Below are 26,113 nucleotides of genomic sequence, written 5' to 3' on the forward strand. Positions count from 1 at the left end.
TCACTAGTTGATAGACATATAGATGGTTTTCAGTTTTGAGCTCTTGTGAATATTTCAGCTATTCACTTACAAGTCATGTTTTTGTATCCAGTCACTTTTATTGTCTTCTGACTGGAGCATTTAGTCCATTTACATTTAAAGTAATTATTGATGGGTATGTACTTACTGATATTTTGTTGGTTTGTACCTCTTTCTTGTTTTTCTTTAGCTCTGTTTCCTTGTGATTTGATGACTATCTTTAGTACTGTTTGGATTTCTTTTTTCTGTATGGGTGTCTATTATATGCTTTTTGGTTTGTGGCTATTATGTTTATATATAGCACTCTATACAAATACATGATTAAACTGTAGATCCCTTAAGTTTGAATGCATTTTAACAACTCTGCATTTTTACCTGTTCCACAGTTACTATTTACGTATTTTACATTTTTGCTTTGTGTATCCCTTAACTTATTGTGGATTTAGATGATTTTACTACTTTAACCTTCCTACTAGCTTTACAAAGGGTTGCTTTACCACCTTCGCTGTATATTTGCCTTTAACAATGAGATTTTTCCTTTAGTCGTTTTCATATCTCTAGTTGTGAAAGTTCCACTTAAAAAAAAACCAACTGTTATTCTAATCAGTTCATCTGGAACTAGCTTGATGGGAAAAAGAAAGAAAAGCATAACAGAAAAGGGAGCATCTAAGGCTTGTTATCTGCTATGAGAGAAAGAGCAAGTTATCTCTCACCTTCAAGCCTATCTTCCACAGCCTAAAACTTTGGTGTCCGTTTACAATATAGGATGAAACCAAATCTCTGATATTTTATGTATATAGCCAGGTATGTTAATCTTGATCAAAAGCAGAACCACATCTGGGATTACTTTTATCAAAAAATCCAATCTTTCAATGATTGCATTTCTCCAGGTATTTGACAGCAATTATTCAGGTGTCTTAACTGTTTCTATTTTTGCCTTGAAATTCCCAGACACCTAAGCCAACAATTTCTGCTTGGTTAGTAGCTCAGAATATGGCTGGCAGTAGGACCTTTTTTGGTCTTTAAAAAGTAACTAAGCAATATCTTGGAAGTTGAACTCTTTTCCAAGAGAACCAGTAAAAATTAATGGACCACTTCAAAGAACTGATCATGCAGCTTTTATTTACCACTTAATATCTCCTTGGGCATCAGAAGGATTTTCCTTTCAAGACTATCACATGCTTCGCTAGCTCAGTACATATTGCAGAGGATTCTATGAAGACTTTGCATATAAAATACAAAAATCTGTTACATATACATCCATTAACAACAGTTTGTACATTACAGTGGGTGCCAGTGTCAAAACAACTCCCTGTACTTCACAAGCAGCATGAATATATTGTGGCAGCAGCAGATAGGAACCTCCCCCAATGGGCAGACAGTGTTCACACAGTGCAATTGCTACTAGAGCACAGACCGACAGAGTCACATCTTTTTTTCTTTGCTTTCTCATCAGTGAATACACAAGTAAAGGATGGGAGGGTAAAGCAACGGGGATTCGGTGGCACTCGGTTTTTATTGTGCAGGTACACTGTATTACAGGCAGACACACTGGCAATTGTAAATTGGACACAAACATTAAAGAAATGGCTGCTCTTTATCACTAAAAAGACAGTTTTATACTTTGTTCTGATTTCCAATTGCCAATTTTCAGGTACCTCCTTTTCACATTATCAATTAAATTTGTGACGATATGTATTCCAGGAATAAGGAATTCAGTAGACCCTCTAAATCAGTTGCTTATGTGATGAGTAGCACTGAATGTTCCTAGGGAAAAAATAATAAAGATCTGTTTCAGATAGCTTTGGAAAGTGAAGGCCAAAGATACAGATGTTCACAGGTCCTTTTGCCATTTGTTCACCAGTATCACCATTCCACAGTTACAAACTCTCAGTTATTAACTCTTTTAAATAAATTTGTGAGTGCATATGCACACCAACACAAGCTGCATCAGGAGACCGTGAATAACGTTACTAGCTGTGCAAATGACTTGGCTGGTCAAGATGAAGGCAGTAAGTGTAAAAACTTAGAAATGTGCTTAGAAAACTAAAACAAATTAATTCAATAGCACTAAGCACTAAGGTTCAAGTATCTTAGCACCTCTCTCAGCACCATGGGAAATTCCCATTATTGAGTAACAAAAAGTTTAAAAAGCATAAAATCTGATGAGGTTTTAAACTTGATACGAGCCAAGAGCACAATTATTGCCCTTACACTCTTACTTTCTGATAATACCTGATCTACACTGCATTCTTGCCTAGGAAGAGTATCCCAGGTACTGAAAATTAAAGTCAGAGGGCACTTAGTGGAAGGGGAAATACTGATCTGAAAAACACCAAGTCCCATGAGGACATAAGCTTTCTCAAAAATGGGGTTTATTTTTTCTTCCCCAAACACACACCACTCTCAAGTGGAAATCCACGATAGTCTACTTAAAATTCATGATGCTGCCAAAACTCACAATTATATTTAGTATCAGCTAGGAGGATATTTTGGTAATGAACACTTAAATTTTCATTTGTAAACTCCTTTTCCAATCAGAAGCAACCCCAAAACATAGCATATACAGCTAGGCTTAGGTACTATCTAGGGCAGTGTTTTTCAAACTATAAATAACCCACTTATGAGTCAGAAAATGAATTTAGTGGGTCTGAAGGACATTCAGAATGGTGGTGGGGAGCTGGTGGGGAGGGATCAAAGCAGATCACACTTAAGAGTATATCATTTCACAAAACATTTTATTTAAGTTAAAGATTTTCTATTCATCCTCTATCTCTGTCTCACACACACACATACAAACACACAGAGTTCTGAGTCATGATGTAAAAAGTTACTTTGACTATGGGTCACAGTCAAGAAAATTCATTTCCTACTCCAGGGGATCTTCCCAGCCCAGGGATCGAACCCATGTCTCTAGCATCTCCTGCACTGGCAGATGGATTCTTTACCATAAGCGCCACGTGGGAAGCCCCACTTCGGTTAACAGAGGCCCCCAAAATTAACAACATGGAATTTCCACCCTGCTGTTAACATCAGTAAGGGGTCAGAATTGAGTGAAAGCCAGTTTTGTGCTTGGAATCCAAGGTGAGCTAGAAGGTTCTCCATTCACCTTGATAAACACTTATTTAAACTTCTTTCCCCCTTACCTGACATCCCTGGGCAGGAGTATGAGCAGTATAAGGAAAGAATCCCTAGCTGCAATTACTTTGAATGATACCATGTTATTCCCAGATGGCTAATTAAAATGGTTTTCTTTCTGTCCCACAGTCATATTGTTAGCATAAAAGTGGGTAGAAAATTTTAATTTGCCTTTACAGTTTTGAGATTACAAATGATCTAAACCAAAGCACTTACGATATCGTTGTTGGTTGGAGTTTTGCAGAATACACACCACAGAATGAACACTTTTGTCCTAATCTACCTTCATCTGCTTGTAAAAGGACGATGATTAGAATTATCACATAAAAACTGAATTTCCCCTCCCTCTCAATCTATAAGGTTGGTAAATAACCATTCTAAAAGCCAACCGTCTAAACAAATGATAAGACAAAACATTTAGCTTCTGAACTTCAAGAATCCAAGAGTGCTTACGTAATGGGTCAGTTCAGTTCTGATGCCAGGACGGCTGTACCTTCTCATCTTGGGAATTTCTCAGGTAGATCGAGGTTAGCACTGATTGGCAGCAGGGTGTAAAAGAAAAGTGTCCTGGGTAGGTCAACAAACATGCAGGTTCCAGCCTCGGCACAGGCCTCCGAACAGAAACTACATCATCTCATAGCCTATTTCTTCAGGTTACAGAAGGGGGTTAAACTAAGCGATTTACACAGCCCCTCTTCCTGAAAGGACTTTGTAAAATTTGGATGCAGTTCTAAGATTTTTATGCAGGTTCCTGCTGTAACTTTGTCTATTCCTTTAATAACAGCTCTAATTCTTTCAACAGCTATTTCTGTCAGTTTCACCTACAACCACCTCTCAAATATCATCCAAGGTTCCATTTAGCTTATCCAGTCCAGATACTTTTAAAACATTGAGTAAAATAAAGCTAATAAGGAACAAAATTTAAGGCATTTTTTTTTTTATTTCAGCCAAGGAATGATGCATGCTACAGATTAATCTTTACTTTTCCCCACTTGGTTTTTCAAAGAACACCACCGTTTCAAACCCCAATGAACATGGCACTTGTTTCTTCCCCTTCTAATTTATTCCAGATTTTCAAGTGTTTTCTTCAGTAACGATGCTTTCTCCTGCAGCTCAGGTCTGCTGTCTGTCTCCATGGTTCCTAAAGACTCAATCAGGACCACTCTGCACTCAGGGGTCAAACTTTCCCACTGTTTCGATTCTGAATGGAAAGAAGAAACACAAAAGAATCTTTATAGAAGAAGCAAGCAGAAAACCCAAAACTATTCTTTCTGCTTTTATGCCACACATCCTATCCCTGAAGTAAAGGCAATAATTGTCCTGCATATAATGATCACAGGTTTAATAGTTGTCTCAGAATCTAATTATTGACAATAACCTGAGGGACTATCAGGGGGTTTCATCCTCTGCCTCCAGAGCTGCTGGGACAAAGAGAATGAAGGGACACTGAAGCCACTCAGGAGACAGGGCACACAGGGACAAAAAGCCATCGCAGACACTGAGCTGAATATATCTCTGTAAGATAAGCTCAGTAAAAAAAAAATCAATACATCTGAAAACTGTAGAGACAGTTTGAACAGATGATACTTTATTACACCTTTAAGAGAAGCACAGAACTACATGCATGCTCAAAATTTTAGAAATTCAGAAAGTATGTCAGATACTAAATCTTGTTTATGAGGTTCTGACATGTTCTGGTGATGGAGTTTCAAGCTAGATATTTCACTATTTAGCCTCATATTCCTCATCTAGAATGTATGCATATATATGTGGCAAACCTGAGAATCCAGGGATATATCTAAGTTCCTAGCTTTCATTTCAACAAGGAAAATGGGATTATGAGGTGTGCGATGCTACTGAATCTAAACAGCCTATTTTATGGAGCCTTGAGAGGTGCTTTAATTGCTAGGCAAGGTCAGAGACAGAATGAGAAACAGCAAATACATAAGGCTCTACAGAAAGCTGTTCCATCTTCCTCATTCTTTATTCATATGGCTAAAATAACAAAAACCAGGAAACAGAAAAAAAAAAGAAAAGAGGCCTCCTTTTGAAGTCAGTAGCAGATACACTACTGGAAAAATGCTACCAGTCTCCTGTTACCAGTGATAGAACAGACCATTAGATAAAATTGCTTCTGTATAAGACAGCTTTTAAAAAGGAAAACAGAAAAAAAAATCAACTGAGAAAACTGGGATCAAATTTGACAATTCCAGAAGTTAACTGTTAAATGTTTTCCTAACTTCACTTTTCAGTGCGTCATTCTGTTTACTGACATGTGTGCAGTGAGTTCTGCCCGCCACCGTCAGCTGCGAGGTGTAATTCACCAAGATTAACTCAAGATTCACTATAGAAATGAAACCTTTTTTTTTTAACTAATTAATTTTAGTTCAGTTCAGTTCAGCAGCTCGGTCGTGTCTGACTCTTTGTGATCCCATGGACTGCAGCACGCCAGGCCTCCCTGTCCATCACCAACTCCTGGAGTTCACTCAAACTCATGTCCATTGAGTCAGTGATGCCATCTAACCATCTCATCCTCTGTCGTCCCCTCTCCTCCCGCCTTCATCTTTCCCAGCATCAGGGTCTTTTCAAATGAGTCAGTTCTTCACATCAGGTGGCCAAAGTACTGGAGTTTCAGCTTTAGCATCAGTCCTTCCAATGAATGTTCAGGAGGAGGCTAATTACAATATTGTGGTGGTTTTTGCCATACATTGACATGAACCTGCCACGGGTGTAGTGTACATGTGTCCCCCATCCTGAAACCTCTCCCCACCCCATCTCTCTGGGTTGTCCCAGGGCACTGGCTTTGAGTGCCCTGCTTCATGCATTGAATGTGGATTGGTCATCTACTTCACATGTGGTAATATACATGTTTCAATGCTATTCTCTCAAATCATCCCACCCTCGCCTTCTCCCCCAGAGTCTAAAAGTCTGTTCTTTATATCTGTGTCTCTTTTGCTGTCTTGCATATAGGGTCATCATTACCATCTTTCTAAATTCCATATATATGTATTAATATACTGTATTGGCATTTTTCTTTCTGACTTACTTCACTTCAGTTTCATCCACCTCATTAGAACTGACTCAAATGTGCTTTTTTTTTTTATAGCTGAGTAATATTCCATTGTGAATATGTACCACAGCTTTCTTATCCATTCATCTGCCGATGGACATCTAGGCTGCTTCCATGTCCTGGCTATTGTAAACAGTGCTGCAATGAACATTGGGTTACATATGTCTCTTTCAATTCTGGTTTCCTTGGTGTGGATGCCCGGCAGTGGGCTTGCTGCGTCATATGGCAGTTCTGGTTCCAGTGTTTTAAGGAATCTCTACACTGTTCTCCAGAGTGGCTGTACTAGTTTGCATTCCCACCAACAGCGTATGAGGGTTCCCTTTTCTCCATACCCTCTCCAGCATTTATTGCTTGTAGACTTTTTGATAGCAGTCATTCTCACTGGTGTGAGGTGGTTCCTCATTGTGGTTTTGACTTGCATTTCTCTGATAATGAGTGCTGTTGAGCATCTTTTCATGCGTTTGTTAGCCATCTCTATGTCTTCTTAGGAGAGGATGTCTGTTTAGTCCTTTGGCCCATTTTTTGATTGGGTCATTTATTTTTCTGGTATTAAGCTGCATGAGCTGCTTGCACATTTTGGAGATTGATTCTTTGTCAGTTATTTTATTTGCTATTATTTTCTCCCATTCTGAAGGCTGCCCTTTCACCTTGCTTATAGTTTCCTTTGTTGTGCATAAGCTTTTAGTTTTACTTAGGTCCCATTTATTTTTTCTTTTATTTCCATTACTCTGGGAGGTGGGTCATAGAGGATCTTGCTGTGATTTATGTCAAAGAGTGTTTGCCTATGTTTTCCTCTAGGAGTTTTATAGTTTCTGGTCTTACATTTAGATCTTTAATCCATTTTGAGTTTATTTTTGTGTATGGTGTTAGAAAGTGTTCCAGTTTCATTCTTTTACAGGTGGTTGACCAGTTTTCCCAGCACCACTTGTAAAAGAGATTGTCTTTTCTCCATTGTATAATTTTGCCTCTGTTGTCAAAGATAAGGTGTCCATAGGTACATGGATTTATCTCTGGGTTTTCTATTTGGTTCCATTGATCTATATCTCTGTTTCTGTGCCAGTACCATACTGTCTTGATGATTGTCAGGCAGGTTGATTCCTCCAGTTCCATTCTTCTTTCTCAAGATTGCTTTGGCTATTTGAGGTTTTTTGTGTTGGAAACTAAAACTTTACTGAGATAATCATTTCATAGTGCATTAAAAGTATATAAAATAGAAGTGTACCAAATTTAACACTTCATAAAGTTTGAAGGTTTTAGCTATGTATATTCAACTTTCATGTACAAATATATTAATTTACATTTTGGAATATATGCTTCATTAAAAATAAAAACAGAAAATAAAAAAATTTCCTAAAACATCTGCCATAAAGTCTCCTTGGCTTTCTGGTCCTCCAATCAGAAATATTAAGAACTTACCTTCAAGTTTTTTAAGCAGCAATTCTATCACAGATAAAGCTTCTGTCCTCACAGATGAGTAGGTCTTATTTTCTAAGAAGGAAATCATACAGTTCACATTATTCGTTTTATATACCTTACAAACAGTACTTTTAAGATTAAGTTAATGTCACCGAAAAAAAAGACATTCAGAAATTATAAACTCAGAAAAAGATATACCTATTCTTAAGCAAGCATCCCTTTGCCAATTATCATCACATACTAGAAATATGTTACAAGTCTATATTCCTTACTTCAAAAAAAAAAGCCATCAGTGAAATATACCAATCTCCACAATAAATGGAAATATTTAAAGGACCCACTTTAGAAGTCAGAAATCAAAAGACAGTATCTCAAACACATATTGACCTCATAGGATTCCTAAGAAAAGTCTTACGGTTTTCATCACCTCTTCATTTTAGCAAAGAACACAACACAACCCAGGGGTAAAGAGCCAACTCAGGGACACCTGGCCAGGACCCGACCCTACAAGGACAAGTTTCTTAGCTGCCAGTTCTTTATCCAAAACCATGTGGCTAGCTCCAAGGATCACCACTGAAATATGCTTCCTTGGTCTCTACTCTACACGGAGCATCTAGCTCACAGTGAAACTGTCTAGAGAAAAAACTAACATATAACCAGACCTGAGTCAAAGAAAGAAACAAATGAGGTTATAACAGGTTGTTATGCTACGAAGTACACAAGTGCTTAAAAAATGGTGGTGAGTTGACAACCAGACACAGGAGTCAGCTCAAAAGGGCTTCCACTGGCCAAATTTGGGATAATATGAGCAACAGATTAATTCAGGAAAGTAATTATAAACCAATAGGGAAATAAAGGGATGCATGAAACAATGTGGATAACAGATTAATAAAGAGTTCAGGAGAGGGACCTGGCTTATGAGAGGAAATCAGCTGTTAAAGGGTCAATGTAGAGGAAGTGCTAGAGTTGGAAAATCCTCTTAGTAAAAGCTGGCTCAGGAAAACCTATTAATGCATGCTGAAGCTAGAGAAGATATTTTGAAAACCAGCAGTACATGTACGTGGTCTTAAAGTGTCTTCTCCAAGACTGCTTTAGAAGACACAGTTCTGAAGAGGAGCAGTTATTCAAATGGTCTTAAAATATGTTCTGCAGGCTGCTTACCAGACAGAATGGGAAAAAACAGTAACCATACAGCAGAGTAAATGGAGTAATACCTTGCCTGGATCATCACAATTAACCTCGCCAAGGAGGGCAGATAGACAGTGTGCCTCTTGACAGGAGAGGACACACCACCCCTTACAGAGAAGCACAGCTGGGAACTCATCAGCCGGATCTGACCACAGGGAACACCAGACAAGTGGCAAGTGAGAAACACGCTGGTTTTCAAGTGGGGCAAGCCAAGGCTTTTCTTCAAAACTGCCAATGTCATATAAGCCGGACAAAGGCCGAGGAACCATTCCAGATCAAAGGAGACTAAAAGACACGACAACTATCAATAAATGCGCTAAATGACTAAACCAGATTCCTTAAGGAGAGGAGAAAAAAATTATATAAAAACATTACTGAGTCAACTAAAAACCTAGACTATGAATGGTTAAAAACACTGCCTCATTACACTGTCTAAAGTTGGTAACTACACTATGATTATGTAAAAGCAGGCACACTGAAGAACTTAGGAGAAAAGGGGCAGGATGTAAGCAACATACTTTCAAATGTTCAGGGAAAAGTATTATATGTGTACAGAAGGCAAATCAAAGTAACTGGCACAAAACGTTAACAGGTAACTCTGGGTAAAGCATATAAAAGTATCATATGCACTATTACTGTACTTTTCTCTAAGTTTGAAATTATTTCCAAATACAAGGTTTTAAAAAATACTGATCACAAAGGTTTTTCTAATCTAGGTGTTGAAATCCTAATTAGTTTCAGATTAATACATTCCAGTTTGGGGGCACAGATTGAGTCTAATAGAAGAGTTCAGTAGTTGGGTCCATGAATTTAGTTCCCAGCACAAGGTAGGACATATTTAAACTTTAACTCTTTGAGCTTTAAAATGAAAACCCCCTTATCCGTGTCAGTTTGAAAGTGAAAGCAAAAGCCGCTCAGTCATGTCCGACTCTTTGGGACCCCATGGACTATATAGTCCATGGAATTCTCCAGGCCAAGAATACTGGTGTGGGTAGCCTTTCCCTTCTCTAGAGGATCTTCCCAACCCAGGGACTGAACCCAAGTCTCCTGCATTGCGGGCAGATTCTTTACTAGCTGAGCCACAAGGGAAGCCCAAGAACACTGGAGTGGGTAGCCTATCCCTTCTCCAGCGGATTTTCCTGACCCAGGAATCCAACCGGGGTCACCTGCACTGCAGGCAGACTCTTTACCATATCAGTTTACCACTCACCTAAGGAATATGTGACTGATTTACAAGTTTCAAGGAGAATTTCAGCCAGAGCCTCAGGATCTGCATGTTCTTCTTCTAAAAGCATTAGTCTGTACAAATCAGAAAGCAAGATCCAAATACTAGTTATTTCAGAAACATTCTAAAGCCTTTCTGGCACAAACGATTCCTATGTGTATGTATTATTTTAGATGTCATTTTAGCTTTTTGAAATTTAAAAAAATTCCACTGATTACACATAAAATGCTAAGGGGAAGGGGAAAGTAAAATAAATGACTGAACTATGAAATGAATTACCCCTGAAAAAAGGCATTCATTGCCTGTAGGACTCCCAGCTGCACTTTCCATGTGCTGAGTTTCAGCCGTTCACACATCAGTTTGCACAACTCCTGACGGTAACAACCTGGGAAAAAAGACAGATTGAGACAGAGCAGGACAGAGAGTATGAAGAAGCAAGAGACAGAGCAAGTGAGTGAAACAAAGAACAGAGAGGGAGAGAGGGACAAACAGAGAGAGGATGGGGTTGGAGGGTAAGTGGAAGAGAGAGGGAGAGAGGAAAAAGTGGAAAACAAAAACAAAAACAAATGCCTTTAATTAAAGCCATGAAATTTCAAAAACACTTCAGCATGACTCTGTTAAATTCCCACAAACTTCCTTGATCAGAAATATGTCCCCCCCACCCTCAAATCATATATAACTGTTCAAAAGTTAAAACTATTCACTGTCAAGGCAATATCCTTCTCTACAAAACTGACAGAGAGTCAACCACACTGCGTTTGCCCTGTAAAATACCATGAATGACGGCCAAAGAAAGCAAGACTCTGGAGGCTGGGGGGTCCTTGCTGGACACTCACAACCTTATGCATACTGCAGACTTAACTAGAGTCAATGGTGCTTTATTCCAAATCTGTTATGCCAGACTGCACTCTTATTATAATTATGTAACTAATATTTTGCTAAGTGATGAAACAAGAGCATAACACTCAACGAAGTAGTTATTTTTTAAATGCTGCAGAATTTAGTAAGGTTCACAAATGTAAAGATGGATAGGGGTTAAGAATCTAGATTTTGCATTTGAACTGCTTCCTAAGAAATTGTGCTTTCTTTCTCCACTATAAAGAAATAAAACCAAAAACAAAAAAAGGAAATAAAACCAGAAATTGAAGATGATATATTAAGAGTAAGATGTATATGAGAAGCCAGTGTGGAACAAATTCTCAAAGGCCTTTGCCCTTCCCCTGTAACTGGTATATGAATGTACATCTCTATTCCTTGAGGTATTGGGGGCAGGAGGAGAAGGGGACGACAGAGGATGAGATGGTTGGATGGCATCACCGACTCAATGGACATGAGTTTGGGTGAACTCAGGGAGTTGGTGATGGACAGAGAGGCCTGGCGTGCTGCAATTCATGGGATCACAAAGAGTCGGACATGACTGAGTGACTGAACTGAACTGAACTGACGACTGCCTTGTATATGTATCATCTTTTTATATAACTCCCTATTTGAATTATTTCCATCTATCAAGCAAAAATTAATAGTCCTAATGAAATCAAATAAGTGGGCTTACACTGCAGTCCAAACTTAACACCAAGAAATAAAACCTCTTACAAATCTGTATCTCTGGGGAAATCCATCCTATACACAGCAAATATACTTTTTGAAGTTCACACAAAGGATGCCAAGGCTCAATGACACTCTTAAGTGTGATTTTAGATACATCCAAAACATTAAAAAACAGAGAGGCATTACTTTGCCGACAAAAGTCCGTCTAGTCAAAGCTATGGATTTTCCAGTAGTCATGTACGTATGTGAGACCTGACCATAAAGAAAGCTGAGCACCAAAGAACTGATGCTTTTGAACTGTGGTGTTGGAGAAGACCCTTGAGAGTCCCTTGGAGTTGGGGATAGACAGGGAAGCCTGGTGTGCTATAGTCCACGGGGTCTCAAAGAGTCACACGGACCGACTGAACTGAACTGAATCACAGAGTCAACGATGCTTTTCATAAGATTCAGGAATATTCAGATGTAGGATGCACTGCAAGAACCAATACAAGGCAAACTCCTACCAACTACAACCTAACCCACGAGTAAAGGTTTACCATTTATTTAAACCTTGGGCTTCGCTGATAGCTCAGTTGGTAAAGAATCCGCCTGCAATACAGGAGACCCCGGTTCAATTTCTGGATTGGGAAGACCCACTGGAGAAGGGGTCTACCTACTCCAGTATTCTTGGGTTTCCCTTGTGGCTCAGCTAGTAAAGAATCCACCTGCAAAGCAGGAGACCTGGGTTTGATCCCTGGGTTGCGAACATCCCCTGGAGAAGGGAAAGGCTACCCACTCCAGTATTCTGGCCTGCAGAATTCCATGGACTATAGGGGTCACAAAGAGTCAGGCACAACTGAGCAACTTTCACTTTTCACTTGGAAAGATTATGCTCAATTCTGCAAATCTCTCAGAAAATTACGAGTTTCTCAGGCAGACAGATTTCATTTGCTTACTGAAGGTTGAGCAACAAGACCATTAATTTTGAGACAGAGAGACCCCACTAATAAATTCCATGGATCTCTCAGAATACAGTGCCATAAACAAGACCAACAGAATTATTTTTATAGTCAAATTATCTACATAAAATGTATCACAGTTGTTATGGTGGTTTAGTTGCTAAGTCGTGTCTGACAGGCTCCTCTGTCCATGGGATTCTCCAGGCAAGAATACTGGAGTGGGTTGCCATTTCCCACAAATTCACATGTTGAAGTCCTAATAACCCCAAGTATCTCAGAATGTGACTGTGCTGGGAGACAGTTTTCAAAGAGACCATTAGGGCCCTAATCCAAGATGACTGGTATATAAGATATAAGAACATTAGTATACAGAGACATGGATGGCCATTTACAAGCCAAGGAGAAAGAGCCCAAAAGAAACCTCAACACTGTTGATACCTTGATCTCAGACTTTGAGCAAAGAAGCCACCCAGTCTGCAGGACTATGTTAGAGCAGCCGTACCAAATTAATAGTCAATTAGATTATTTGTCAACACAGAAGTAAGATTTATATTGGATAATCCTCTCTATCCATCAGGCTCTACAGGAAACTGCAGCTATAAATCATCACACAGAATGCCTCCGCTCTCGTGAAGTAACTCCTGACTACAGCAGCCTTCTTGAAATGCAGCTTCTGATACTTACGCTGGGTCTCCACACTTCGGGGCCAGGCTTTGCCCAGGCTCTCAAAGGCTCCCAGCAGAGATTCCAGCTGGAGCTCCTTTTCCTTCTCATTCTCATCTTCATTTTTGGTTGTCTGGACTCCAATGCTTTCAGGTGAGTTCTGAAAGGCAAAAGAAAAAAGAAAGCAAATTAAAAAAAATTTTTTCTTTGAAGTTACAAATATACTATTAAAACATTCAGGGTACCAGAGTATGAGATATTAACCAGTAATTAAATGCTAAATTCTCTACCATGGGTCGCCCTATTCATTCAAAGAATTTTGATCAGGAAGACTACATCTCTCCAATAAATTTGGGTGATCCTATAAAGGACTCTGTGGGCAAAGGTGAAAAAACCTATCATCTATATAGTATTTTGAGCACAACACAGAAAGGGTGGCATTACAATCATGGAATTAAAGGAGAAAGAACTCAGTAATGATCTAAATCCAAACTCTGTCTTTATAAGATAAGGAAACAAACTAGAAAGTCACTTGTCTAGCTGGCTGGTGAAATAATCCATTTAAAATACAGGTCTCCCAAATCCATACACTACCATTATGTGTGTAACAGAAATTATTTAAACAACTGTTTTTACAACTGCAAAATAGTAGCAACACAAGAAACCAAATAAAAATGTTATTTTAAATATTTTATGTTTCACCAAAAAAAAAAAAAAAATTGGTAAACCATAGCCTTCTTTCTCTGAATCAGTGTCCAACCTTTAAAAACAAGAACTTCATTATCCAAAATGAATCAAGGTCCATTTTTTATCAAAGTCCCCCAATCTGTAGCCAAGGCAGTCAGCAGTGGCACACTGAGCTCCCTGTCTTCACTCTGGGATGCCTGGGCTGGCTGCTGCACAAACTTGCAATGCAAAGCTCATTACCACCATGAGAGAGACTATTCGTCTACTCCAATACCAGACTCAGGAACTCACTGGTCCCGCAGCCCTAAGTTTCCTGGCTCTCAGGATGAAATCTCTGCAATGAACTCATCTTTCTGCTTTGTTTTCTCTTTTTGTTTGGCATGCCACATGGCATATGGGATTTTAGTTCCCTGACCAGGGATCAAATCCACACCTCCTGGACTGAAGTCCAGAGTCTTAACCACTGGACTTCCAGGGAAGCCCTCTGCTTTGTTGGAAAAAAAAAAAATTCACCATTATCCCATGGAGGGGAAATGGAAACCTAAAACGAAGATTCCTGTCTGCAACCTCATCTGCCACCTGGCTAAGCACTGACCAATGGGAGAAGTGAAAAGGCCCTGCTACAGTTTCCAGGAGCTCCCCTTAAAAGAGATCTGATGTGCCTACTCTGACCTTTCATCCTTTCTCCATCTCCCCTGCCATCACCCGCTTGGAACGCAGACACACGGTGGACTGTGAAGATAGTGGCCACCCTCCAGGGACAGCAGAGCTGGGAGCTGTAAAGAGCCAGACTCCCAAAACTAGTATGTGAGAGACAAACGTCTGTCTTGCTTAAAGCTATGATGTTTTGGGATCTTCTGCAATTTGCAGCTACATGAATCCTAACAAAATGTGCAAAGAGGACACAGGAAAATCTTCTTTTAAAAAATTTTTTAAAGTATAAATGAGACCTGAAAGAAGATGGCAGTCATTACCTTCTTGATGAGAGGTATGACAATGTCAGCAAACTCCTGGAATCTATCTTCTTTGGTGGCCTTTAAGACATCCCCTGCACAACTGATTGCTACAATCTTGTACTTGGGGTTCTCTCTGCCACACTCCTTCAGAACAGCCTGCAGGATTTCATTTGTGCTGGGCTGACCGGGCACAGGCTTCTCCAGCTCTGCACTGTAAGACCCACATGAAAGCATCAAACAATTAATAAAGGCTCCGGCTTTCCAGCTCAGTTTAAGAAACGGCGTCTGATTCACTGAAGGAACATTTACCTGCAAGCTGTCACCACACAGGCAATGGCTTTCAGAAGTTCTTCCTAAAGGGTTGAAAGAGGAAAAGATAAGCACCCATGTGTCATTTACATTCTCTGCACATGACTACAACTACCTCAGAAGTATCTAAAAATTACGGCAACAAAAATGAAGCAGTCACCACATCTATAACACACTTTTCGTTTAACAAGCACATCCACAGAGTTTTGCTCCAGACCACGGAAGCAGGATAACTGTCCTCATCTCCACTGCATGAAGCCTGGAGAACCGACCTGCCCAAGGGCAGAGAGGCAGAAGCATTAACAATGGTATCAGAACTGGCTTTGACTCCGAGGCCCCCACTTCATTTACAGCTCTGCTCGGGCCTCCAGGGCTTCCACCACACCACACAGACTATATGTGATCATAGTCTCCTGCTCCCCATATACAGTCACTGTGTGCAGCCTACCATCAACCGTCTACAAAAAAATGACCAATTCACAGGCCCCAGATACGTGCATCCTGAACTCGGGGGTTCAGACACAATGACCTGGCCACTCAATTTCACAGATGCCCAATCCTGATGGTCTGGTCATGAGGTCAACAGGGACAAAAGGATGACCACTTGGTTTAAGACTTATCTTGGAAAGTTGAACAGGATAAATAAAAATCAACCCCCAGCATTACTGTGCACTATTCAAGGACACGTGGGTTATACTCTGATGAAATATCACATTTAATCACATTTACCCAAGGCTTCCCACTGCCTAAGAAATCTGTCTGTTTCACAAAAACCATCCATCTTTTGTCCCACAAAACAATATTTTAATTTTTATAGAAAATGAAAAGTGAAGGATGAAGTCATAATCCTTTAAGGATACCTTTAGTTTAACTGGGCATGAATGGTTCCTTTACCTTTCCTGCCCACGTTCTTCCAGCTAGGCCTTGTAGTAACGCGGTCAGTATCATTCCCAGATACGGAGGTACCAGAGAGCTGGTTTGCTTTGCAATTGACGCCATGGCAATTGCACCCTGTGCTTTCATTTTCCAGGACTGAGACTGTAAAGCCTTCTGGGTAATGGTAATCAACTCCTGCAGGTATAACCGAATGCCGCCAAAGGAACCTAGATTATGAAAAGCAAAATTAAAGCAACTTTTAAATGACCAAAACAACCCCCAAAACTAATGGATTTTTTTCCCCCTAAGTCTGGAATAAAAGTCAGTGAACATCAGTTTAAAGCAGTGACTCAACAATGACATTGCATCACATCACTCTCTGAAAGGAAGAGAAAGGGAGGAGGGGTGTGAGGAGTCGTCACAGCAGCAGGACTTTATGAACTTGGATGCGCCCAGAGGAGGGCTGTCACCCATGAATGTGTGTCCAGGTGAAAAGCGGAGTGGAGAAGCACTACTCTAAAATATTACTCAGAACAACAGAAAAATCACTGTTCACTCTCCAATGAAATAAGCCAAGTTCTGCTGTGTTAGGGCAGTTTCTGTTCTTCACATGGGGTGCAATGAGAGAGGAAAGAAAAGAGCTCTGAGTGCCAACCTGAGAACTCAGCAATTTGGACAGGCTAAGAACCCAACGGGACACACACTGTTAACGTGCCGGGAAAAGTAACTACAGAAGTTTGCAAATAAAAAGTGAGCTAGAAATTCCAACAGTGGGATGTAGAAAACAAACTATGGTTACTGGGGGCGGGGGTATGGCAGGAGGGGTAATTGGGAGATTGGGACTGACATATATATACTACTATATATAAACAGATAACTAATGAGAACCTACTGTATAGCTCATAGAACTCTACTCAATACTCTGTAATGACCTATATGGGAAAAGAATATAAAATACAAGGGGTGTATGTATAACTGATTCACTTCACTGTACAGCAGAAATTAACACAATATTTTATTTCAACTATACTCCAGTAAAAAGAATTTTTTTTTTAAGAGAAAAATAAATTTCAACTGTGGTTCTTAAGGAACAGGTTTAACTCATAGGCACTGTTTACTAACCAGGGACATTCTCCTGCCACACTTCAGTCCATAAGTTACATTCTTCTTTTTCTGCTTTCTCCTCATCAGCAATTTCATGCATGCCTAGGAATGCCAAAGGCAGAACTTCTTTGGCATGGTTCTTCAGTACATCGGGGCTGTATCGTCCAATAGCATGAATTGTCAGAGCACAAGAGGTCTTGTAGACAGGTTCTAAAGAGAAGCAGAAAGGCCCACAATCTTCATGACTCGTACTGTCTTTAAGAGTAACTGGCTGAAACAGACCACTGTAGAACTTGTACCACAACAAAACAAACCAGTAAAATCAACCAGCAATGTTCCTCACAAGAGCACATAAAATCAGAAAGGGTAAGACCTGATCTGTCCTGTTTCATTAGGCTGTTTACATCTAAATTAACAGTAACTGAAGTAGGAAACGAAAGGCACCTTCTTTCTCCATATACCAGCCATTGAGCTTCTGCAGGAGTTTCTCAGTGCTGCTATCCCGTGAGGTCTGGAAGAGAAACGATCCCAGTCATTTCTCTATAACTATGCCACTATACTTATTTAACTAAGTAAGAAATTCAACTCACCCGAACTAAATGGCCCATGGCAAATGCACAGGATTTCTGAATTACACTGTTCCGATCAGTCAGGCCACTAAGCAAAGCACTCATAAGTTTACCTGGTGCAAACAAAGGAGGAAAATCTTGACACCTGGTTGACCGACCGCTCTGCTCTGTTCCCAGGACCCAAACAAACTTAAACCTGTAGTTAGTATCTGATTTATTCCATGGTAGCCTAGAGCTCTTGCACGTTACATTTGTACTATCCATTCGCTTCTCTTTGCTTGGTGCAAAATTAAAAATTAAACTGCATCAGGACTTCCCTGGCAGTCCAGTGGTTCAGAATCTGCGCTTCCAATGCAGGAGGTACCAGGGGGAACTAAGTAAGATCCTGCAGATGGCACAGTGTGTCCAAGAAATAAAAGTAAACAAATAATAATCTGTGCCTAGAATACTGGGGGGAAAGCTGCAAAACTGAGAGTGAGGTACTTGTACAAAAGTCCATCAGCCCCACCTGGAAATCAATCCAAGATAAAAATGCTGATGTCACATTACAAATCCTACAGAAGAGGAGACACTTTCACCTCCTTAACCAGCAAGAAATAAAATCTGTAAACCAGTGAAAATGTGCTAAACTTGATCATCTTGTACCTCTTGCAAAGAGAGAGAAAGGCAGAGGCGGGGGAGCCTGAGGGAAGAAGAAGTACACAGTACCTCAAGCGTGGCTCAATGACGGTTATTTTTCCATTTAAAACCTTGTCACACAAGACATGGCCATACCAAAACATCGCCCCACACGGTTTAGACAAACTCACCTGAGTAAGGCGTCAGGTCCTGGGGACACTGGGTAGTTAACGATACGATCACACTGGCACAGCCTCCCTGCAGGGTCACAAAGGCACAGGTCCAAATCTGATGGTCACAGTGTTCTATCAAACTTTGTTTTAGGAGTCAAAGATCTAAAGAAATACGCAAAGCCTAACAGCCCCTCCAAGAGACCATCTAGGAAAAACTCTTATTTTAAATTACTAACACGAAGATTTTCTTCAAGAGTTCCAGCAGGAACCTTTGTTGCACAAATGTACACTGCTCTCAAACACTGCAAGTGAAGAGGAGACTCATACGATCTTTTGGGAGGGCAACCTGCCATCCTGTCCAATTCTTGTTTTAACATTTCCAGCTCTAGGAATTTAACCAAAGGAAGTAGCTTCAGATGTGTCCATGGACATTCACCACAGTGCTTTGTGGAGAATCAAAAGAGCCAAAAACCAATCAAATGTTCCCTGATGGGTTAAAATAAATGACGTTCCAGCCACACAAGAGAATAAGTATCATGTAGCCATTAAAGAAGGCACTGTGTAAGACCCATGCACACAGAGACACCAGAAGGCAACCCACTCCAGTACCCTTGTCTGGAGAATTCCCGTGGACAGAGGAGATGATATTTACTGAGTAAATCACGCATTTTATATTCTGAATGAGTTACATGTTTTAAGTTACTAATGCAGTCACAGAAACAAAAGTTAATATAAAATAGTATTAGGTTTTAAGAAAAAAAATGTATTTCACACATGACGTTTATTCTATGTTTGTGGCCCAAACTAATGAAGATGCAAATTTCTCTGGTAAAAAATACACTTGCTTACCTTGGTTCCAAGACCTACACCACTTCTGATCAGTTCACATAATCTAGGAACTAGCTCACCCAGCACTGATACATCAAGATATTGCAGGCACTTTGGGAAGAGAATAAATATAAAGTTCACTTAAGGAAATAAGTAAGTCAGTCAGTCAGTACCATATCTTCAATTAAAAACTGCCCGGGACTTCCCTGGTGGTCGAGTGGTAAAGACTCAGCTTCCACTGCAGAGGGAGCAGGTTTGATCCCTGGTCGGGGAACTAGCCACGCCCCTCCCCCTCAAAAAACTGCCCACGTCAACTGTGCACCCAACTGGTTTTGACATGAAGTTGAAAAACTACTGGTTTGATTTTGCTCTAATTTCAGTGTTAAAACCACCATTATACTACACACAAGAAAGCCATTTATCAGTGGTTCAAAATTAGAAACAAAAATAATAAAAAGCACCGATTTATAAAGGAGAAAATAAATAATGAGCACCCAAGAAGAAAGGATCTCTCTGGGTCTACTTCCTCTTTATCAATCCAGATTAAAACTGACCTACCAAGCCATCTTATTAAAGTTGACCTCTTAGGCTGAATTTGTGACACTGTTTTTTTGAAAGTGTAACCACTATGTTCTATTACTGATGATCATATCTATAAGAAGTTTGCTAACTATTTCTATTTCTTTAATCTTTCTTCCTCCATCATCCAACTAAAATATAACATCTTTAGACCAAATTTTGATAATAATTCCCCAGTAAGCACTAGAAAAATGTCTTCTCTTGTCTAATCTTGTGATCTGCCTAGCACCACAATTTCCAGTAGCTCATGAGTTCTCAGTTAACCACTCCAGGGCAGGCACAGGAGAGTTGGCTTTTGTGACCTTAGGGACTCTTAATCTATGATTCCACAAACACTGGAACTTTGAAACTTGGTGCTAAGCAGCTCTTTTCTGCAAATCCCCTTCCTTTAACTGAACAACCTATCAAAGGTGCTCAGTTCTCTCCCCCTACCTTTTCTGCTGTCTACTTCTCTGAACACCTCCAGCTTACACCTTCCTAGGTCCCCAAGACAGTGCTCAGGCAGAGACAAATACCTGAACCTCTCTTTAGAAAAGGCAGGCCAAAAGATATACAGATACAGATTTACAGGGAAATCTTAATATATTGTTTCCCTGCATAAGACAAATCTGGACTAACGGAGTCTAGTATTGGGTAAAGTATGTGTTCCCTTAGCAATACAGGAGAAGAAAAAAGAATTCTTAAGAAAAAACTAGAGTCACAACAGCTGCTTCACTCGTCGCTTAAATCTCTAGTTCATTCAGTGCACTGTAACCTGAAGACTTAACATTACACTCTAAAGTAAGCTGACAAACGTTCTCATTATAGGAGGCACTGACCATGTTGATTGTTTCCATCATGGGAGAGGATTTGGCAGCACTGAGTCGGGCGCTATCCATTGCAGCCTGAGAACACAAATACAAGGACATTCGATCAATCAAGAAGAACCTCCGCAGACTCCCGTTGGGTGAGACTGCCAAATTAAGGAATATTTTCAAAAAGAATATATATATACAACAAACTAAAACACAAGTCTAAAAAACTTCTTTGGTCCTGCATTCAACCACAGATATGTAAAGGCAGCATCTCATCACAGGTTAGACATGCAGACGACAGTTCAGTATTAACCACCGCTAGAACACACCCCAGTATGGCTCTGGGCAAGTTATCCAGGCTTCCAGAGCCTCAGGTTCTCCATCCAATAAATAGACAGATCAAATAATTTTCCATCTAAGACATGATTTTTAATTTTTACACGTTTTCCTTTAACTATGGAAAGGGCCCTCATATGGTGTCTTAGTTCAAGAACTAAGGAGCAGGAGGGGCTGACACTATCCAGACATAATAACAAGAAAAATTAGGCATACAGAAGCGACTTGCCTACAGCTGCAAAGTCTGAACTACAGTTTACGTTTCTTCATTCCCAACACCTATGAGGTGGGAACACAGGAAAGGGCAAGATTACTGCTGAAAGAGGAAGAATGACTGAAGAAGAAAGAGGCAAAGGGAATGAGAAGAGAACAGTTTAGGTGAGCTGAAAACCAAAGAGAACTTAGAGAAAGCTTTTCCAGTCACGTGACAGGAGCCTGACAGTTTTCATAAGGACAAATGCAAAAATATAAACAAGTGAAAAATAACCACGGAAAAGAAACACTGCAACTCACAAAGAAAATACAGATGGCTAACACAATATGAAAAGACAATGGACAACACTAATAACAGGAAACTGCAAATCAGAATGAGATTCTTATCGGACTGAGATTATTCAGTGCTGGCACAGACGTGGAGGGAAACAGAACATTCGTAACTTTTGATATTATAAAAGCTCCCGCACAAAAGCTCAAAATAACCTCACTATAGAACACTACACACGCGCGAAAAAGAATGAAACAGATCGACATACACACACGGGATTTTGTTAAAAACACAAATCAAGTTGCAGAACAACTTTTGTAGCTTGATTCTATTTCTAAATGAATGTCTTTGTTGATTTTGTAGCCTGTGACTGCAAAGGAACTTGAAAGCAGACACAGGAACTGCTGACAGCGTGTGCTCCTCAGGAATGACACTGCGCTGCCCGAGAAGAGGGGACTCCTAGCGGATACTTTCTACACTTCTGTGTTGTTTTAATTTTTCACAATAAATATATTTCATCTGTAATTTAAAGGAAAAAAAAAAAAACTAACACTCTGATTAAGAGACTAGGGAACTATAGTATATGTAAAAAGCAAAATACTTTTGAACCATGCCAAAGTCTAGCTAGAAATCCCCTTGACTTGTAGGGCAAGAATGGTTCATAGAAAAAGACTCTGAGCCTTAACCCCTAAAAAATAAACAAACGTGTACCAAAAACTCTGTTAAATCAATGCACTGATGTATTATTTTGGTTAGAAGTGTCATTTTCACATAATAGTGTATGAGTCCTCTCCCTGCCCACACCACTATTAAATAAAAAACACTACATGTGGTTATAGGAGTCAAGTTGTTTCGGGAGTGCTGAAAGTATCATTTGAGTCGTGTAGTTTGACCAAGAACCCTGGAGGACCTATTCAGTATCTTAACAGGCCTCTCCTTTCACAATAATTGTCAATACGCTTATACTGTCAACTCACCTTTTCTTGGTCTGTAGCCCGGAGGCTCAAATAATTGAGAACCTGGGGTTCCAATACACTTAGGGACTCCAGCAGAGCTGGGATGAGTTTTGGCGCATGTGGCTTCAACAAGGCTCCTGCACTTTTGCTGATCTTCACCAGGGTGTTGATACTACAGACACACAAAACACAACTCTTGAGTTCTTTTAACAAAAAGAAGAAGCCCTACAAGTCTAATCATGAGGATATTCTGCAGTTTCCTGCATTAAGGAACATACTCCCTTGGGTTCAGAGCCTGGTCTTAGCTCTGTGTTGTTTTTCTGGATTTTGTGTTTACTTTTGATTAAAGAAAACTTCACACATGTATGAAAGCAGAGAGGATCATAAGTGAAATTCTATTATGTTCTCCACTCAGTTCAACAATTAATAACCTTTGGCCAATTCTGTCTCACTTATACATCCACCATGCATACAGATCATACATATAATTTTTACCCCTGCCGTCATATTATTTTGAAGCATAATCCCTAAGTTAACTTCACTATGTGTCACCAAGAGAGGAGGACTCTTTATCATCATCAAAATACAATTTCACACCCCAGAAATATTAAGAATTCTTTTCATATCATCTAATATCCAAATTTCCCTGATGGTTTCACAAATGTCCTTAAGAGCTAGTTTGACAGAATTGAATCCAGAGTCCATCCACACATTGCAATTTACTGCACTTCCTGAATCTTTTTTCACAGGGCCCTCCTTCCTCTTTTTTTCTTATAACTTATTTGTCCTCACTGATCGTATTCTGATGGTATCACTTAACATGTTCCTTTGTAGCTTATACAGATCTGCAGGCTAAATCAAGTTTAGTTCAAATTTTTTTAAAAGTAAGAATCTTTCATAGATGGTCTGTCAGGTCGTATCCCATCACATTAGCATGCTTATCTTTTTCTGTGTTCTTAAAGAGTGATCAGAGGGTTCAAGTTTGGTCAGCACGAACCAACCATCCACTGTAACTCCCCATCAGCCTTTCACCAGTGGACTTAGAGCCACTTACAATCATTTCCTGGGTCATCTTACTGATGACAGCAAAATGGTGGTATCCTAATCTTATCATTCCTCTGCATTTGTTAGCTGAATCCTTCTAAAAAGAACTTTCCCAAACCAACTACTTGATTACCACAAAACAGTGTTGATACTATTAATTTGATCTAATATAAAGAGTGAAATAAAAATGGAATTCATGAAGTTTCTAGATAGTATTCTAGTTTTAAAAAAAAACGAAACTAGAATCTTTCACTACTGACTTTAACTTAGAAGAGCCATATAGATCTAAATACATGTTTCTTGAATATTTCACAGGTAGTAAACAGCTTATTTTAAATCTAATAATCAGTGAAATGTTACTAAGTAATATAATCAACAAGCAAGCCTCCCAAGACCTTGCTTAACAGAGGCATAACAAGATGTGCCTGCTGGAGCAGAGGCCAGTGACGAGAAAAGACCGCCCTGCACTCCCGGCTGAGGCAGGGGGGCAGAACGCTGCGCGGAAGCAAGGTTCCCAAGAGAATGTCTCTGCAAAAATGTTCCAACTCGCCACTTCTCACACACGCTCCTGGGTCACCCCAATGGATTCTCCTCAACTCCCTTCTCCATATGTCCCAGAATCTTAACCTTTGAAGAAATCCAATTTCTACTGGATGGCTAAGAACTAAGTAAATCCAGTATATTCATTTCATCAGCTGATTCAAACCTGAGGGCTCGAACTTCTGTCACAGGACTCATCATTCCTTTGTCCAGAAGGCAGGGCAGAAGGACAGCAATGGTTCTCTGGCCAGCTGCTCCTTTGGCAGGGTCACACATTTTCACACAGACCTCACAGACAAAGAGCATAGAAATTAGTGAACCTGACCCCTCATCTGATAAAGCGTTCATCTGACAAAACACTCCCTACTTCCTACAGCCACAGAAGAGAGCAAGTGAGGCGACACTTTCTACCATTCCAGAGAGAAAAAGAAGACCTCGTGATCTGGGGTTGAGTCCCAGGGCTGCCGATAATTAAACAGAAATTCTGGTAACACATTTTACTTTCTAAGCTTTGGTCTTCTAATCTGTCAAACAGGCAACAGCTGAAGATGAAATGAGAAACCATTTAAGAAAGCACTCTGAAGAGGCTTAAGGTATTGTCACCATGACTGATGATCACCAATACCTTTGGGTGGCAGCATAGCACAGAGGTCAAGAACACAAATGTGGAAGAAGAAACACCTGGGTTTAAAACCCAGTTTTACTACATACTAATCATGTGACTTACAGTAAGGCGTATACAGCTAGAACACATTAGAAGACCCTGATACACCACAAAACAAAATACAAATGGGAAACTAGTTTCAAAAAGGCTGCCAACCTCGTAACTATGAAAGGCAGGTTAACACATAAACACAGCAATAATGAAGAGAACAGATGCTTGATCTAAACGTAATGCATACTTCAGAGTCAGGAGAAACTCATATCTTATATAAAGGCCCAGAGGAGCTGACCATTTAAAGAGCCCAGAGATAAACTGTGTTAAAAATACTCGTATTCTAATGTCATCGGCACCCTGTTTCCCATTCACTAGGCTTCCCTCGTGGCTCAGCTGGTGAAGAATCTGCCTGCAAGGGAGGAGACCTGGGTTCGATCCTTGGGTTGGGAAGATCCCCTGGAGAAGGGAAAGGCTACCCACTCCAGTATTCTGGCCTGGAGAATTCCATGGACTACAGCCCATGGGTTCACAAAGAGCTGGGACACGACTGAGGGACTTTCACTTTCTTTCACTTTTCCATTCATCGTTAAGAACAGTAGGTTGTAACATGAAGTCAATTACAATGCAACTAAATGTCACTTTATATGACAAAAAATTGTTATTATTTTCACTGTCACATAGAATCCTGCCCCACTTCATCCCCAGTAAAAGAATTAAGAGTTTTCACCTTGCTCAGAGTTTTCAGAGCTAGTTCTGCTGCTTTTCGTACGGATTCCTAAAAAAAAAAAGAGAAGTCTGATATCATACAAGTCAGAGTTTCCATCTCCTCTACTCCCAAACGTGCATTTAAACTGCCTCCAAATCTATACAAACTGATGAAAAACCCTACTTTCATTAACCAGTAAAAACAGTCTTTCACTAGGCTCTGTGCCCATCAAGGAGCGTATTACCACGATGGACTATTATTTTTAAATTAGATACAACCTATTTTGACCACACAAAAATATGGATATTAAGTATAACAGCTTAGAAACTAAACTGATTATAAAAGCCTGTGTAAAGACATATGTGAAGATTCTCAAAGACCTAAAAAATCTCTGATGAATAAAGAAAAAAAAAAGAAGCATCTAATTTTGATTATAAGATTGAAAAATCTAAACTTTAGATTGCCAAGGCAAAATTCAGAGAAAAACTGGACACATTATTTGGGAATGACTGATCCAAGTTATGAAATTGATCAAAGTAGAGTTATATTGGATTATTTCTAAACTATTATTTGTCTTTCATCAATAGCATCGCAAGATCTCTACTGAAAGAAAATCAAGCAACAGCTACCCTTTATTTTTAAAAAAAAGGTAATTAAATTTAGACCTAAAGATACCTAACCTTACCACTTCA

The 26,113-nt window shown here is 39.8% G+C and overlaps 1 protein-coding gene across 6 annotated transcripts in view; it reads right to left on the minus strand.

Annotated features, from left to right (window-relative positions):
• Positions 1-1,119: 1,119 nt before the first annotated feature.
• ECPAS (Ecm29 proteasome adaptor and scaffold) overlaps positions 1,120-26,113 on the minus strand; it is a 109,473-nt gene continuing 84,479 nt past the window's right edge. For 5 of the 6 annotated variants that reach the window (XM_040239244.1, XM_040239260.1, XM_040239237.1 and 2 more), the window contains 17 exons: positions 25,443-25,490; positions 24,224-24,345; positions 22,495-22,645; positions 20,722-20,787; positions 19,346-19,435; positions 18,515-18,581; positions 17,727-17,818; positions 17,581-17,647; positions 17,155-17,346; positions 16,051-16,259; positions 15,157-15,200; positions 14,866-15,058; positions 13,226-13,364; positions 10,335-10,440; positions 10,041-10,129; positions 7,643-7,714; positions 4,077-4,357 (listed from right to left, as the gene is read on the minus strand). In XM_040239244.1, the coding sequence (XP_040095178.1) occupies positions 4,218-4,357; positions 7,643-7,714; positions 10,041-10,129; positions 10,335-10,440; positions 13,226-13,364; positions 14,866-15,058; positions 15,157-15,200; positions 16,051-16,259; positions 17,155-17,346; positions 17,581-17,647; positions 17,727-17,818; positions 18,515-18,581; positions 19,346-19,435; positions 20,722-20,787; positions 22,495-22,645; positions 24,224-24,345; positions 25,443-25,490 (1,887 nt within the window). In that variant the 3' untranslated portion in view covers positions 4,077-4,217. Of the gene's footprint in view, positions 4,358-7,642; positions 7,715-10,040; positions 10,130-10,334; positions 10,441-13,225; positions 13,365-14,865; positions 15,059-15,156; positions 15,201-16,050; positions 16,260-17,154; positions 17,347-17,580; positions 17,648-17,726; positions 17,819-18,514; positions 18,582-19,345; positions 19,436-20,721; positions 20,788-22,494; positions 22,646-24,223; positions 24,346-25,442; positions 25,491-26,113 lie in introns of all 6 variants that reach the window. The other variant, XM_040239230.1, reaches the window with a different exon arrangement.

The sequence above is a fragment of the Oryx dammah genome, unplaced genomic scaffold (assembly GCF_014754425.2).
Source record: "Oryx dammah isolate SB20612 unplaced genomic scaffold, SCBI_Odam_1.1 HiC_scaffold_1, whole genome shotgun sequence".
NCBI lineage: Eukaryota > Metazoa > Chordata > Mammalia > Artiodactyla > Bovidae > Oryx > Oryx dammah.